Source organism: Montipora capricornis, chromosome 13 (genome assembly GCF_036669925.1).
Source record: "Montipora capricornis isolate CH-2021 chromosome 13, ASM3666992v2, whole genome shotgun sequence".
Taxonomy (NCBI): Eukaryota; Metazoa; Cnidaria; class Anthozoa; order Scleractinia; family Acroporidae; genus Montipora; species Montipora capricornis.
The window spans coordinates 36,309,942-36,324,941 of NC_090895.1; the positions used below are offsets into that span (position 1 = coordinate 36,309,942).

Sequence of the window (15,000 nt, forward strand, 5' to 3'; positions counted from 1 at the left end):
ATTTGCAATGAGAGTAAGCAAGGGAGTTCATCTACATATTACCTTGAATGTTATTTGTACCCAAAAAATGTTGAATTAATTCTGGGTGCAGTGTAGCAAATCTTTATGAGCATTTACAATGTATGTAAAAACCAAGATAGTGTGAGGAAGAGGGAGAGAATGGTTTACTTAAGTTGAAAGAAATGAAACCCTATATTATTGATGTTTACTCAGAGACTAAAAAATGGCCATGTTTGATCCTTGCAGTTGTGCCCCCCACTCATGCATAACCATTCCTGCAAGATATCTGATGAAGTTACTGATGTTTCCAGAAGAGCTGATTGCAATAAGGCCACCTTGTAGCCCATGCTTGTGGCTTTCAAAGAGGCTAATGGTTGTATGCATGCATTAGAAGCTTGTCTGTTTTGTGCTTTGTAGTGACACATCTGTTCAGACATGTATTCTGAGCCATGATCAGAAGTACTCTGCAAATTATTATTTAGTTTTAAGGTTAGGCTGTTAATTGAAAGGACAAGGGGAATGTAAATTATCTAGAAGAATGAAAAGAGTTCCATATTGCATGTCTTTAATTTGAAGAGTTTACTCATCACAGTTTCTCGAAAAGTTTCTCGAAAAGTGTCCATAATTCTCCATGTCTTAGGTTTATCAGTAAGCTTGCTTTTTGGAAAAAGTGTTTCATGTACAGAATTAAAAGTTAGGATCAAAAGAACTGACAGCGTATTCTCTGCTGTTTAGTAGATGAGCAGTGGCTCAACAATTGGAGCAATGGACAGAAGTGATGGCTGAGAGGTCAAGTTTTGTGGAAAGGTGTTACCTTGAGAACCAGTTGTGAATGAAGATAAATGGGCAAATTGGTTATGTGAAACAGCGTATTTGAAGCTCTTGAAGTTCTGGATTATGATTGGAATCTTAAACACTCATAGATAATTAATTTGTTTGCAGTAAATTTAACAGATGTGCTGAATTCATGAGGCTCATACATGGGATGGGATTCTTTGTTGCTTATAAATTCAATGTACAGTTAAGATTTCACTAGTTGGAGTTACATCCATCCTACATAATAAAATGTTACATGTCATAGTCTCAGTAAGGTGACCAGCAAGTTGATATGAAAAAAAACACTCGTGATCATTACGTTTTGGATATCCATTTATTGTGAATACAGTTGTTGACCATTTCCTCATATCTTATACTTCCGAAGGACTAACAAACTAAATTATATTTTAGTTCTATACTTGTAAAAGTTTAAAAAGCTTGGGGCTTGATATTAAAAAAGGAATACTCTCTTTGGTGTGTCACTCTTAACATCGCTTTGTTCCCTGGGCCTGGTCTAGTCAGAACTTACTAATTTCCTGTTGTCATTTTGTAATCAATTTTCAACTTGAATAGTCTGATTCTTTGGAAATGAACACAGAGAAGGATCATTCCTACAGATTGAGACAGTTGTACAAGGTTCAAGAGGGCAGCTTGTTCAATTACAACATGGGAATCATAGACCTTGCTATGCCCTTTAGACAGTGGTTATTTATTTCAGGTCCTCAGATTTAGTTCCCTAGGGATTTGGGATGTGCTTAAACTCAAAATCTTAACCAGCTATCTTGCTCTAGTTCCCTGAAGCTAACACCATGTAAGCTAAGTAATTTTCAAATGGGAGGTGCTCCATGCAATACACGAAACCAAGACTTAACATGACTTACTCTCTGTCAGAAGCTTCAAACGTTCCACAATTTCAAAAAATTTTTTTTTCCCGTGGTAACATTACCAACTCTCTTTTTTCTGGCTGTTTACTCAGACCATAATTTGGTCAAAGCTGCTGTTTTTGGCCCGTCGTTCACGCTTGTTCGCGTTCATGCCAACAAACTTGAAACCAAAAAAGGCAAGCTACTACCGTAAACTTTGGGTGTGTGTGTGAATTTATTTTCATAATGTAGCTGAAATTCTTGATATTTTAACACATTTCAAACAAGAATGCCCAACAGAGCAAAAGAGAGAACAGTGAGAGGTAAACACGTAGGTTGGAATCAAAACTAACGCGGTAAAATGTCTGTCTAGTCTGCTTATGTGTGTTTGAAGAGCCCTTCGAATTATCCAACTTTCGCAAGATTACTGACTACGTGAGAGTTCCACACCAAAACAACTTGTTGTCCCCTTATTATTCGAAAGTACTTTGCTGTGACTTTTTGCCATAAACAGCCCAACCGTTTCTCGATCTTTTTGACACCGTCTACACGTAAGGCAAGGAAGAAAAACTACACAGATAACGACACGAACTCGAAACTTTTCGCCAGTAGAGACCGCCATTATTTTGGTTTCTGCTTATGGCGGGCCAGGCGCAGCGACGAGGGCAATTTCAGCAACTTCTGAAAACACAAGTGATATTAATCCTTAATTTTACGAGGACCCATTGCGATTACTTGTTAATAACAAAGAGGGCAAAATTTTCTTAACACTGTTGAGGCACCTCGAAAAACAGACAGCTAAGCGGAGTTAAAACACTCGTTCGCTCGGAAGCAAAACAACTGACAAACAGACAAGCAAGTCAACTTGTTCTTTGCGTCCAAAACGAGTATAGATGATTGTTATTTACATCCACTCGAGAGGAAAATACGAGTTTCATTCGTGAACAACTGTAACAACGATTAAACCAAATGTTAAGCTTCAATTTATTTTATTCACCTGTGCTGTAGAGGTTTTTTTACCACTTGCAAATACGCATCCGTAAACATAGCAAACGGTTTGTCCAAAGAAATCCACCAAATTTGAGCTACTTGTTCCTCCCGTCAATGGCAAATTGTTCTGTGACTTTTTTTTTGTTGAGCTGCAAGATGTCGTGGTAAACTGAAAGCCCTTGACGAAAGGAATCATTTTGTTTTTTCAACCACACAATCCCGCTACGCCGGGCGCCATGTAAGTCGATCCAAGTTTTAAGCTTTTTCATGAAAAAAAATTTTTTGCCCTTCTTCTTGTCACTCGAAAATTCAAATTCCAGATCATCTTTTAAAGCTAGTTCTAATCTTTATGCCTTTTCGGCGAATGCAGCGCGAATTAAAAGACAAACTTCGATGAAGACGAAGTTGTTTTGCTCAAACAACAGAGAAAACAACTGAATGTGTGGAAGACGTACGTTCAGCCAATCAGGAGCGAGAATTTTTGGCGCTCGACCAATCGTGAGCGAGATCTTTGTTATTAACCCAAGTAATGGCTTTGACCAATCACAACAAAAAAAGGTAATGCAACGAAAAAATCAACACACAGGTCGAACACAAGTAGCCGGCCTTATGCGCCAAAAAACGTGAGTAAGCAAGCCACTATTGTGTTATGCTTTTTGCTCTGTTTGGCTGAGAACAAGACGAACGATTTTGCATTCACCAATCAGAGTCGTCCAAATTCACATTAATAAAAAAACAGCTTACTGTGACCGAGTTGAAAGCAATCTTAGTCATGCTTAATACTTTCAACACGTCACTGTAAAGGGACCCAATCTACAAACAAACCTTTTTGATATCTGTAACATTCCTAAACGAGAGATGCACATCGTCTTCAGCTCCTTCTGACGAACTAGCTCCCATCACTTCACCCAAAGGATCTTCACAGTCGACTAGGTTTGTGAAGAATGGAGTTGCACCTGTCACCATTGTCAGCTGTCAACAAACATGATTAGACCACGAATGATTAACACAAATGAGCATCATGCAAGGATAATAATAATAATAATAATAATAATAATAATAATAATAATAATAAAAATGTTGCAAAATAATAATAGATTTTGCAATACCATTTGATAGCCGTATTGAGGAGAAGAAGTCGAGAAGGTAGTGAAATACCAGGATCTAGCAAGAGAATTGAAGAAGTTATGGAAAATGAAAACAATGGTAATTCCTATTGTAATCAGAACATTTGGAACAGTTTCAAAGGATTTAAAGAGGAGACTAGCGAATATTGGTATAGAGACCAAGATAGACGAGCTTCAGAAAAGTGTTATTCTGAACACGGCAAGGATTCTTAGGAAGGTCCTAGAAGTTTGAGGAGACTTGTTGTCACCAAGCTTCCTGGAGTACTAAAGTTCCATTGGAAATCCAATGTGCGAAAACAAGATAATAATAATAATATAATAATATATAATAATAATAATAATAATAATAATAATAATAATAATGACAGTGAACTCATTTTAAATATCAAGTCTTCTAGCACTTGGGCACTGATTTGGGACCAAATTTTTCTTCCGATAAATTAAAATATATATATATTTAAAGGAGATCATTTTGCACACCAAAATTATGCAATAAAAAATATAGGTCACTGTACTCGTTTAAGAGCAAAAGACCATCGTACTTGTCTATCTCGATTCTCGTAGATTGAAACAACAAAATTCGCCACGTACTCGGAATGCGCGCGCCTATTCGCAAAGGGTTATGGGTCATTCACAACTTCTCTCACGTGTTTTGAGAACTGTTTCAGCGTGTATGATCGACTTAAGCCATAGTTTACAATGTTGTAAATTTGACCAATTTACAAATATTGACACACCATATGCGCAGTACAGGATGTGCAGTGCAATACTGAGGAATCATCTTAAGACGAAAGCTCGTTCAATTTTCAAGACGACACCCAAATACAAATTTACATCAAATACTAGTTACCTAAAGAGATGTCATGTGTTTATCAATGGTAACTTCCAACAGGAGTCGAACCCGTGAAATTCCGATTACTGTAGTATTTTCATACTGCAGGACAATTTCCACCTGAGCATAGTTGTCCTACGTAACTCCCAGGCAATGGGAAGTTCATAGGTTCGACTCCTTTTTACAAAAATCCTAGTCACGATTGATAAAGACATCTTTTTATTCCTTCTCTTACCATCACTTTCAATACATTGAATTATTACCTGTTCATCATCTGTAAAGCGTTTCTTAGCAGCAGTTAGGAAGGCCTGCTGAAATCGCTCTCTATCCACAGAGTCGACCAATCGATGCCCATAAACCCAGTCACATTCATGTTTCCATAACAACAAAAGGTCTTTTGGTCCACAGCCCGGGCGCAATGTCAGGCAGAGATTTCTTTAAAGTGAACAGAAAAGTACTTTGTTACAACACTACGCCAATTTATTGGAACCGTAAAGGTAACAGCAGCAAGGAGGTCACTAGGCAACCGAGCCACAGTCCACCTCCCAGGCACCTGTTCACACATCACTGACAAAAAAAAAGTGTGTGGAATGTATTTGAAAGAAAACTAAACCAGACAATACCTGAACACATGGTCAAGTCTTTCATTGTAAAAATATAATGACATCGCTGGGAGGTTGGTAAAAACATTCCACGCAAATGATCCTGAAGCTCCACTGTCACATGAATTATAGCAGATAGAAGGTCCCGGATGGCTTTGTCGTGATCTCCAGTCCCTTGCTGTTGAGAGTGTCCCTCGGCTGCCTCCTGAGAGGACGTGTCAATGGCTGTGTGCTGGGACTGAGAAGCGTGAATTATAAGTGTTTTTTTCCAACTGCTGAGTGTAGATGCAATGAAGTTCACTTTGGCTGAAAAAAAAAAAAAAAAAAAAAAAAAACGGGAAAAAAATTAGGATATCTCGTGCCTTATGCCGTGGTACTACAAGTCTGCTGTATAATTTCGTTGAATCGTTTTATTTCCCTTGAAAAAAATAGATGACTAGTTGCCAAGCAAGGTAGTTATTTGCGATTTAGCCTCAGAGTTTTGAGAAACGAAATACAAAATTAAGTGTAGCCCTTTCCCTTTCAACTACTTGTCTTTCAATGAGACAAGAACTTACTTACCTTGGGAAAGCGATGTTAAATACAGCAAAGTGACGTAACAGCCTGCTGTTTAAGCGCGCGAAGTGGTTGGCGGGATATGTGGGTTATACGCTGAAAGGTAAGTGACGTCATGTATTTCCCGCCATTGATAACAATCAGGATCAAACACGCCGCCATGATCAATGTGCTGACGTACAAGTTGCTGGGCAGTCTGGGTGCCAAACTTGTTCACCTAACACAAAAAACGAAATATTGAGGCTCACATTCGAATACACTTTTAATCGGACTATACAGGATCCTTTCCATTTTGACAGAAACTACAATAAAGGAGTAGATCAGGATCAGAGGTTCCGTTGTAACTATCTATCAGACAAGCTAGCGAATTCATAGGTCATTTCTACGGCTTCCCGTTTTATGAGACCAATAGGCCATGTAATGACCCAAAAAACTTACCCTACTAAGATTGAGGTCATCCACCAAGCAAGTTAATCTCTTGTTTCCCTTAGGGACGAAAGTTCTAGCATGTTTCCACTCCAGGCAAGATGACATCTCTCTCCATAGACTTCTAGATGTTGTGAACTTGTTACAGAAGACAGTCAAGCTCAACACCTCCCCGATATCGCCGCCATGTTGTTTTAGACGGTGACGCAAAATGGACGTTTTTCCACAACCGGCTTCGCCGACCAGTAAAACCGCTTTTTACCATCACTAAGTAAAACCAACAAGATGGGAAATGCGCTGTGGATGAAACACAAAAAAGGAAACAAACATGACGAGTGAAATAATTCATGTTCATCCGATTTCGATGAGGACAAATAGACCAAACAGAATTCGAAGCAACTGTAGGTGTCCAGACTTTGAGCAAGTTAAGAACGCATCCCGCTTATGATTGGTTGAGACTGATTGTGAGGCATGAGGCTACGCATTTGACATGAAAGACAGAGTGCTGTTTTTCACGAAACAATGGTAACTTTTCTATTGTTTTTTTCTTACTAATTTTTTCTTTGTATTTAATTGTTTTTTTCTACTTTTTTCTTTGTATTTGCTGGTTACACTGGTCCACAGATGCAAGCAAAAACACAAGCAACATGCGCAACTCGATAAAGTGTCGTTAATTAGGGACTTCTCTTCTAACTTGAGGTAAAAACGGGTTGGCGTATGTAGCCAATGCATATACCGCTTGTAACAACAACAAGCCCCTAAACGTATCTGAAAGCGGGCAAGAAATGGCCTGCAGTGCAATAAACCGATTTTGCAGCAAATTTTGAATTGACTCTTGCCGTTTTCCTCATTAATTATTAATTATTATTAATTAATTTTTTAATTTTCATTAACCAAGTGTGTTCGTTTTTGGCAGAACGCAAATTTTAGCTTGGCGTTTACCGTAAACGTGATGCTTAATTAATTTCTCTACTTGGTATCGTTAAATTAATAATAATTAATAATTAATAATTAAATAATTAATAATTAATTATTAATTAACTATTAATTAATTATTAAATTAATTAAGCATCACGTTTTATGGCAAACGCCAAGCTAAAATTTGCGTTCTGCCAAAAACGAACACACTTGGTTGATTTTAGGTCATTATTTTTTTTCCTGTTATCTACAGACGTCGTGCAATTTCTCGGATTACTCTGGGAACTCTCAAGAGAGAAAAAGAAAAGTAAGAATAAGCGAGTGTAGTTTTCATGCTTTTATTGCATGCAGCAGGTAATCACCTGCCGTTTCCGTTGATATGATGGTTTAATCTCCCTATTCTCTCTATTCAAGAGTGCCACTCTTACTGACCTCATTCTGTATGGTGTGAACATACGCCTCATTAGGAATGCCTTCAGCTGCTGTCTGTGAGTAAGGTGGCACTGAGTCTGCCCAGCTTAAAAATTCGTGGGTTTCAGGAAATACGTAGTAATTCCACACCTGTTGCAAGATGAAACGTAATCATTATTTTGTTGTGTGAACCAACCAATGATTCGTCATCTAAAAACTAATCTCAGTTTCTTGCAAACATAGTAGAGTGTGACGGCACGGGTTAGCGTGCGATTCACGTCGCCAAAATGTCAAGAAATATCAGCAGCATTCGTTCTCAAGAGTACGGTCACCGCGAAGTTAGGTTAACTTGAACTAGAAGAAGACATGGCGCCGTTTTATACATTCATCTCACAGTAACTGTTTACAAATTTAGTGCGTTGAACGTGTAAAAAGACGCGAAGTCTTCTTCTTCTTCTAGTTCAAGTTATTCTAACACATTCCTGACCTCGGCGTTTTAAAGTTGTTCAGAAGTTACTTTAACTAGTTAATCATTATACGACTTTTTCTAGCGCCTTGGTCGAGAATGGCGTCCTTCAGGAAAGCGCGTGACGAACTTCTTGTAAGTTTTTGCGAGGAAATAATCAATGAGGATGAGTTTCTCATGTTGTATGATGCTAACAAATCGAAAAATCCAGAGTATCCTTTTTGGAATTATGAAAGATTTACGTTGCAAGGTAAAAGTGAGGCCGAGTGTAAGACAGATTTACGTTTCGAAAAATACGACATTCCTCTCTTGGTTGATGTTCTTGGCTTGCCTGACGAAATAAAGTGTAAACAAGGAACAATCTGTGACAGTACTGAAGGATTATGCATCGTTCTCAAAAGGCTGGCATACCCTTGCCGCTACAGCGACCTCATAAGCACTTTCGGCAGACCTGTCCCTGAAATCTCCATGATAAGTAATACAGTCATTGATTTTATATTTGAGCATCATGGTCGTCGGATATCAGAGTGGAATCACACTATTTTAAATCCCCATGCATTACAGACATATGCTGAAGCTGTTTCAAATAAAGGTGCGGCCCTCGACAATTGTTTCGGCTTTGTGGACGGTACAGTTCGTCCAATTTGTCGCCCAAACACCAATCAAAGAATTGTTTACAATGGGCACAAGAGGGTGCATGCCCTGAAATTTCAATCAATCGCCATTCCAAATGGACTAATTGCCAATCTTTACGGTCCTGTTGGTAAGTGTGTTTAATTATAGCTGTATCGTTCAATTTTATTTATATTTATAAACAATCAGAAGCTTTAGCATTGGGCTCTACTGTTATAACACTGCAGGAATTTGAACACAAGAAAACCTACTGGAGACCTGGGTCACAGTACCTCTTTTACATACTTCTCATATGTTGTCATATACAATCAGTGAACAGTAAAATAGCAAACATGTGAGGACCACAATGAAACAGGCAGGAACCCTATAACATAGGGTCATCTTTTGTAGCCAAACAGTACAACAGTAAAGATAAATAGAATGGCAGCTTTTATCAACAATTATTAATAATTTTCACCCCCCTAATTCTACAAACCTTTACTATTTCCAGAGGGCAGAAAGCATGATGCAGGAATGCTACGAGACTCAGGACTGTACCATGATCTCCAAAGCTTTGCTTTCTCCCCAACTGGGCAGCCTTTGTGTATATGGGGACCCAGCCTATCCTCTTCGCGTACACCTCCAAGCTCCATTTCGGAATGGCATCCTGACTCCCCCAATGCAGCAGTTTAACAGTTCCATGAGCCCAGTGAGAAGCTCAGTGGAATGGCTGTTTGGGGACATAATTAATTATTTTTGCTTTCTCGATTTTAAGAAAAACTTAAAAATAGGGCTCAGCCAAATAGGTAAAATGTACATTGTTTGTGCCCTTTTAAGGAATGCCCTTACATGCCTTTATGGTAATACCACTTCCCAGTATTTTGATTTGGACCCACCCATGTTGCAAGAATACTTTGCTTGATTTAATTATTGATGTAATATGACAAAACTTTATTTAATCAACACAACTTCAGTATGTAAACTTATGGCACAACAAGATTGAATAAAGAACGAAATGGTTGTTCACGTTTGATAAACCTCCATTAAATGGAGTTTTTCTTAACAATACAATGAATTAAAAAAAGCTGTAACAAATAAGATTATGGTATAATGTGGTAAACAATGGAAAATACTCCTGAGTGCAGGGATCTAACTTTTTTGGTTCATAAGTTTGTCAACAACAGCCATGAGGATCTGAGATTGTTGCTGCTGCTGGTGGTGCATTAGCTCCATCATAGATTTCTGTTGATCAAGATAAGAAGCCAGCTTCTTCTCCTCCAATTCTTGCTGCTTTCGTCGTATTGCTAACTCTTCTTCTCTCAATGCCTTCTCGCTTTCAGCTTTCTCACGCAGAAATGAGATTGTTTCATTGCCACTCCTTCTCTTTTTCTTCATATGGTTTTCCTGTTCTCCTTCCTCGACTGCTCTCTTCTGGGTTTCTCCTAACTTCTCCATTGCCTTTTTTCTTATACTTTCAGCTTTCTGTTTATCAGTGTCCTCTTTCTCTTTAATCACTGCTTCATCAATCTCCTGGGAGGTGGAAGCGACTTCCTCCATTTCAATAATATCAGCCAGTGCTTGGTCCAATTCTGTAGGTTCAGGTGACACTCCAGTTGACCTTTCTTCAGCATTCATCTTCTTCCTGTACCTCTTAATTAATATGTTGAGGTGATCCCGAACTGATCTTTTTGTTACAAAAAACGCACTCCACTTGTGCTATTCAGGTTGGTGCTAATTTCCTCCCACAGTTTTCCTCGTTCATTCGAATTTCTTTTTGCAGAAAATGGATTCACTGAGAGAACTTCCCTGCACAGCAGAATGTCATGCTCTTTGGTCCACATCTGGACCCCTGGAAAAGCTGGCACTCTATTAAAAGAAAAGCAAATATTACTACAATAGCCTACATTTCAAGCTATATATCTTCAGAGTTAATGCAACTGAATTGAACAGCATTAGTTGCTGAGATTTTTATGTTTGATATGCTCTAATATAACCCAAGCAAATTAAAATTCAACAACCACTTCACGACAAATCAAACACCATTTCAATTGTAACAAGTTTCAAAAGTAGGTATCATTTTGTTCAAATTGTCCCAAAGAAAGACATATATGTAAAATCCTGAACTTAACTGGTCTTTGATAGAGAGAAAAAATTAATGTCATGGAGGCTTTATAAATAGCGGCGAGTATTCTTTGCATTGTAGTGGAATGAAACTTACATGGATAATAAATATGAGAGCCTTAATTACGAGAGAAATAAATATATTACAGTACTTATCCAGAAAACAAGCATCTCCGATATATCTATTCTCAAGCCGCGGAAACGGTGTAAGAGCAACCAGTAAATTACAAAGTCATGAATTTAATCAAAACATGGCAATCAGAAGGAAAATATATCGAGACTTCAAAGGAAAAATTGCAGCGCTCGAAAACATTTGATTAGGCTCGCTGTGAGAGTTTGACTACTGATAAAAACTACACTCTTCTTACATCAGTCGATCTCTCACATGAGATGGTAAATTGATGCTCAACATGATAAATTTTTCCATTCCGTTAATAGGGAAAGTATGTGGAGTGTACTTACTCGGAACTGGAATCCATCGTCTATCTATGAAATAACAAGCACTGTTAACAATAGAACATCCAAAAGCACAGCGAAAACGGCGAAAGAAATGAATAATTTGAGCTCCAAAAACAAAAACATACTCACGTTTTACGTAGGACGCGAAATGAAAAAAATGGCGTACTCACTAAATGTGAAACGCCGTCCCATTCACACACAGACATGCGCAGTGACATTATCAGGCGAAAACGAACTTCCGGTGGCGTCCTAGACAGATGACGTCCTCAAATCTTAAGGTCCCTATTATCAGAAAAATGTAACGCGCGTTCACAGCTTCCGAATATTAAGTGCGAACTGATTGGTTGAATGTTTCAGTGCTAAGTACCATATTTGGAAACCCCTCGCTCTTGTTGTTCCAAATATGGTACTTAGCAAATTGAATATTCAGAAGCTTGTTTCCCAGCACACAAGGGGCCGTTACACGTTTCAACCCTTATGGGTTTCTGTTATTATTAAACTGTCTTTCTTGGTCAACGAACGACATTAACCTCATCGTCACCGGGAAGCATAACGTAGTTAGCCCACTTTTCCTTCCACCATTGGCTGAAGTAAGGACGATGCTCCTCCACTAGTGTACCACCAAACGCCCACAGGGCAGCATAACAGAAGTAGTTCTCAAACTCGCTGGGCATCAAGTCTTGATAGTTAGAGATGATAGCCTGAAAAACAAAAGTAGAGCTGTTATCATATCTTAATGCGTATTTAAGGTAAAGGTGCTACTAAAACTAATAATATCCATAATAGAGTGGTTTTCACTTGAGTGTCGAGGGTAATTAGCGAATTGCTTTGGTTTATGATTACTTCACTCAGTGATTGGTTCAAAGTTCTCGCGCCACTTTCTCAACCAATCGTGGCTCGCGCGTGCACATTTTCCCGCGCTTTGTGTCGGCTACGTGTAATTACTGCGAGTTTTGATTGGTTTACTGGATTGTCTCCGTCATTTTTGATTGGCCAAAGTAATTACTTGGTTTTACGACACTCAATTGAAAATCGCTCTAATAATAAAAACAACACCTCATTGGAGAGATCATTCCATGAGTTGCACCGGAATATATACAATACAGTACATAATTAATTGACAACTCCCTATAGGGGCTTTTCAGGGCCAATGAAACACACTCACGACAGAACAGAGCATTTAACAACAACTGTTTGTGTTAAGAATCCCACTTGGCCAGAGGCAAACCAGTTGGCTATTTACAAGTGCAGCTGAGAAGGTGAACCAGGGACTAACAGGATCAAATTCAAGGAGTGGTCAGAACGGGTCTTGAACCCGGGATCCCCGGATCTCAAGGCAAGCGCTCTAACCACTGGGCTGCACTGCCTAAACGATCGTTTCAGGGGATTGGGTTGTAGGCTTTCACAATTGCAGATCAAAGTTACTTCCCCCAAGCTATGGTTCTCAAGGGTAACTTCAAAAAGTGCAAGAAAGTACTCAGGCGCGACGTTTTGAAAACCTTTTAAACATCATGAGATTCAATTGATAGTCGAAGTGGGACGGAGCGAGTCACCAAGTAAGCCGACGCCTCACCTTGTAAAAACATAAGAAAACGTTTACTCAGATTAGCACAAAAAAATATGAAAGGATTGAATGCGCGGCGGATAGCGGAAAAGGTTTCAATAAAACCCTGTGAAACTTGAATCAAATCAAGCTTTTCCAGCCAATCAGCACGAAGACAAAAACAAACGAACCAGTTACAACTGGCAAAAAAGAGCAGGGGCACCGAAAAAACGGGAGAGCGCGTGAGCTGCAATTTGTTTGTTATGAAAAAAGAACAATCGTTTCTTTCTCCAAGAATTAAATTCTTTAGCAATTTAAAGCCTACCTCAACCAGAGTCAACAAAGTGTTCACCATGCTCATCTCGGTCACAGATACCACGTGACGTAGTTGCGATGGTTTATCCTGTGTTGGGGGTGCTCCCGAAACGGGTGGAACCGATGTTTTCGATGCTAGATACTCCAGTGTTGGGCCAATATAGCGATCACATAATTCTCTTAACACATCCACCTCACGTTCGGGACGTTTGGCGAGCCAACGGTCAACAAGAAGAGGCCAGTTGACATCAGCAGTGTTCATGCAGAGCATGCCCACTGAAGAAAGGACCGCTGGACTGAGATTTGCTAACGTTTCCAACTTCAAAAGAGGAAATAAAAATCAAAGGATGAGTACGAATCGAAGGCAGAATGTGATGCAACAAGTTGCTCTCACCTCCCATAGAATGAGCAAAGCATCAGGTATTTGGACTCTTTCGTTGTTTGCGAGCACAACAGTTCCTGTAACAAGAAAACAAGAAGTATAAAAGTTGCTGAGGTTGCAAAAGAATTTGGGTTGTGGCAGAAGCCAATAAGTTTCTCGTTGTAGTTTTTATGGGAGGAAACCTGAATAAAAAATAAAACGAAAAGATTATAGCGTAAAATACCCGCACACTTGAATCCAGCAGAGAGGTTTTGTGGACCAATTATTTCATCTCAAGAGATATTCTATCCACAATTTAATTCCATTATAGCAAAAAGCAATTTAATGCCTAATCAATTCTACACAAAAAACACCTCTCGGTGCCGTTTTGGTTAAAGAGGACACAAACGGAATGCGCTGTTTTCAGGGCGGTTTTCACTTCGAAGGAAACGTAGATCGAGTATGACATACCTGTGTTCTGTACTATCGCTCCAAACAGTTCCATCTGCATTGGGTCAATCTAATTTGAATTAAAATTCAGTAAGTTGTCGGATTTGAGATTTCAGCTAGATACTATAAAACCCCCACTTATGAGGCCAATAAAAAAACAAATAGGGAACTTAATCACGCGCGTTTTTGAGACGCGGACGGCAACCGGAAGTGAGCTGTTTTCCCATCTAACTTGTCTTCACTCAACCACATTTATATTGCTAAGTACCTTTTCTCCATTAGTGGTGATTCGTATTAAAATCCGGGAAACAACACTGTCCTTTCAAGCGAATTGTTCTCTTCCGGTTGACGTCCGCGTCTCAAAAACGCGCGTGCTTAAGTTTCCTAATGAAGCCCTGCACGCCCAGCAATTTTTCTAATAACTGTTTTAATTGCTACTTGCGAACAAAATTAAGACGTTATGTGGCAGCGACTTATCACAGTTTTAGTAACACTTCTTTTGAAAACTTGAGCCCACTATAAAATCGCTTTTCTTTGGAGTTTCAAAGAAATCTTTCGATCGGTTGACATCAGCATTTCTTCACTTTGAAAGCGAGCAAAATCTCGCGCCACATTCTTTGCAATTGTCTCTGCAATGAGAAATTAACGAAACCAATCATCACTTGTGCGCAGAGTCTTTCCACCGTTTCAACCGACTGCATTTGTGTTGTGATTGGCTTGTGTGATTTTCAGGTGTTCTTGTCATCGTAGTTGTAATGGTTTAGGTTTCACGGTACTCATGCAATGCGATAGATTACCGTGCCATCCAGGTGAAGCCATTTCATCAAAGGCTTTCCAGTAGTCTTCCTGTCAGAATCGTGAAGTCGTAACTGTGTAACCTGTCTTCGAAGCAACACGGTTAGCACTCCATCACGCCACTCGCTAAACAAACAATAACAGAATGTGCCTGATATCACTAAGATAGTCTAACAAATTTTTGCAATGGTTTTTTTAATCCCCGATCACTGAACTTAAACTTCAATCAACAGACAAGTGACTTCTGAATAAAGTTACTAACGACAGACGTTCACCCGGCCAAAGATTGTCCCTTCATCCGTAAAGAATTCCATGTTTAAGGTGGCTACACCAGTTTC

The 15,000-nt window shown here is 39.1% G+C and overlaps 1 protein-coding gene and 1 pseudogene across 1 annotated transcript in view; one reads left to right on the top strand and one right to left on the bottom strand.

Annotated features, from left to right (window-relative positions):
• Nucleotides 1-15,000, bottom strand: part of LOC138030792 (uncharacterized) — a 94,998-nt gene that overhangs the window by 27,426 nt on the left and 52,572 nt on the right. The window contains 13 exon segments of the mRNA XM_068878665.1: nt 3,495-3,641; nt 4,892-5,085; nt 5,258-5,489; nt 5,491-5,536; nt 5,792-5,850; nt 5,853-6,002; nt 6,224-6,508; nt 7,562-7,690; nt 11,729-11,899; nt 13,067-13,375; nt 13,451-13,515; nt 13,889-13,937; nt 14,665-14,788. Coding sequence (XP_068734766.1) covers nt 3,495-3,641; nt 4,892-5,085; nt 5,258-5,489; nt 5,491-5,536; nt 5,792-5,850; nt 5,853-6,002; nt 6,224-6,508; nt 7,562-7,690; nt 11,729-11,899; nt 13,067-13,375; nt 13,451-13,515; nt 13,889-13,937; nt 14,665-14,788 — 1,960 coding nt within the window.
• Nucleotides 8,106-9,594, top strand: LOC138030180 (uncharacterized; annotated as a pseudogene).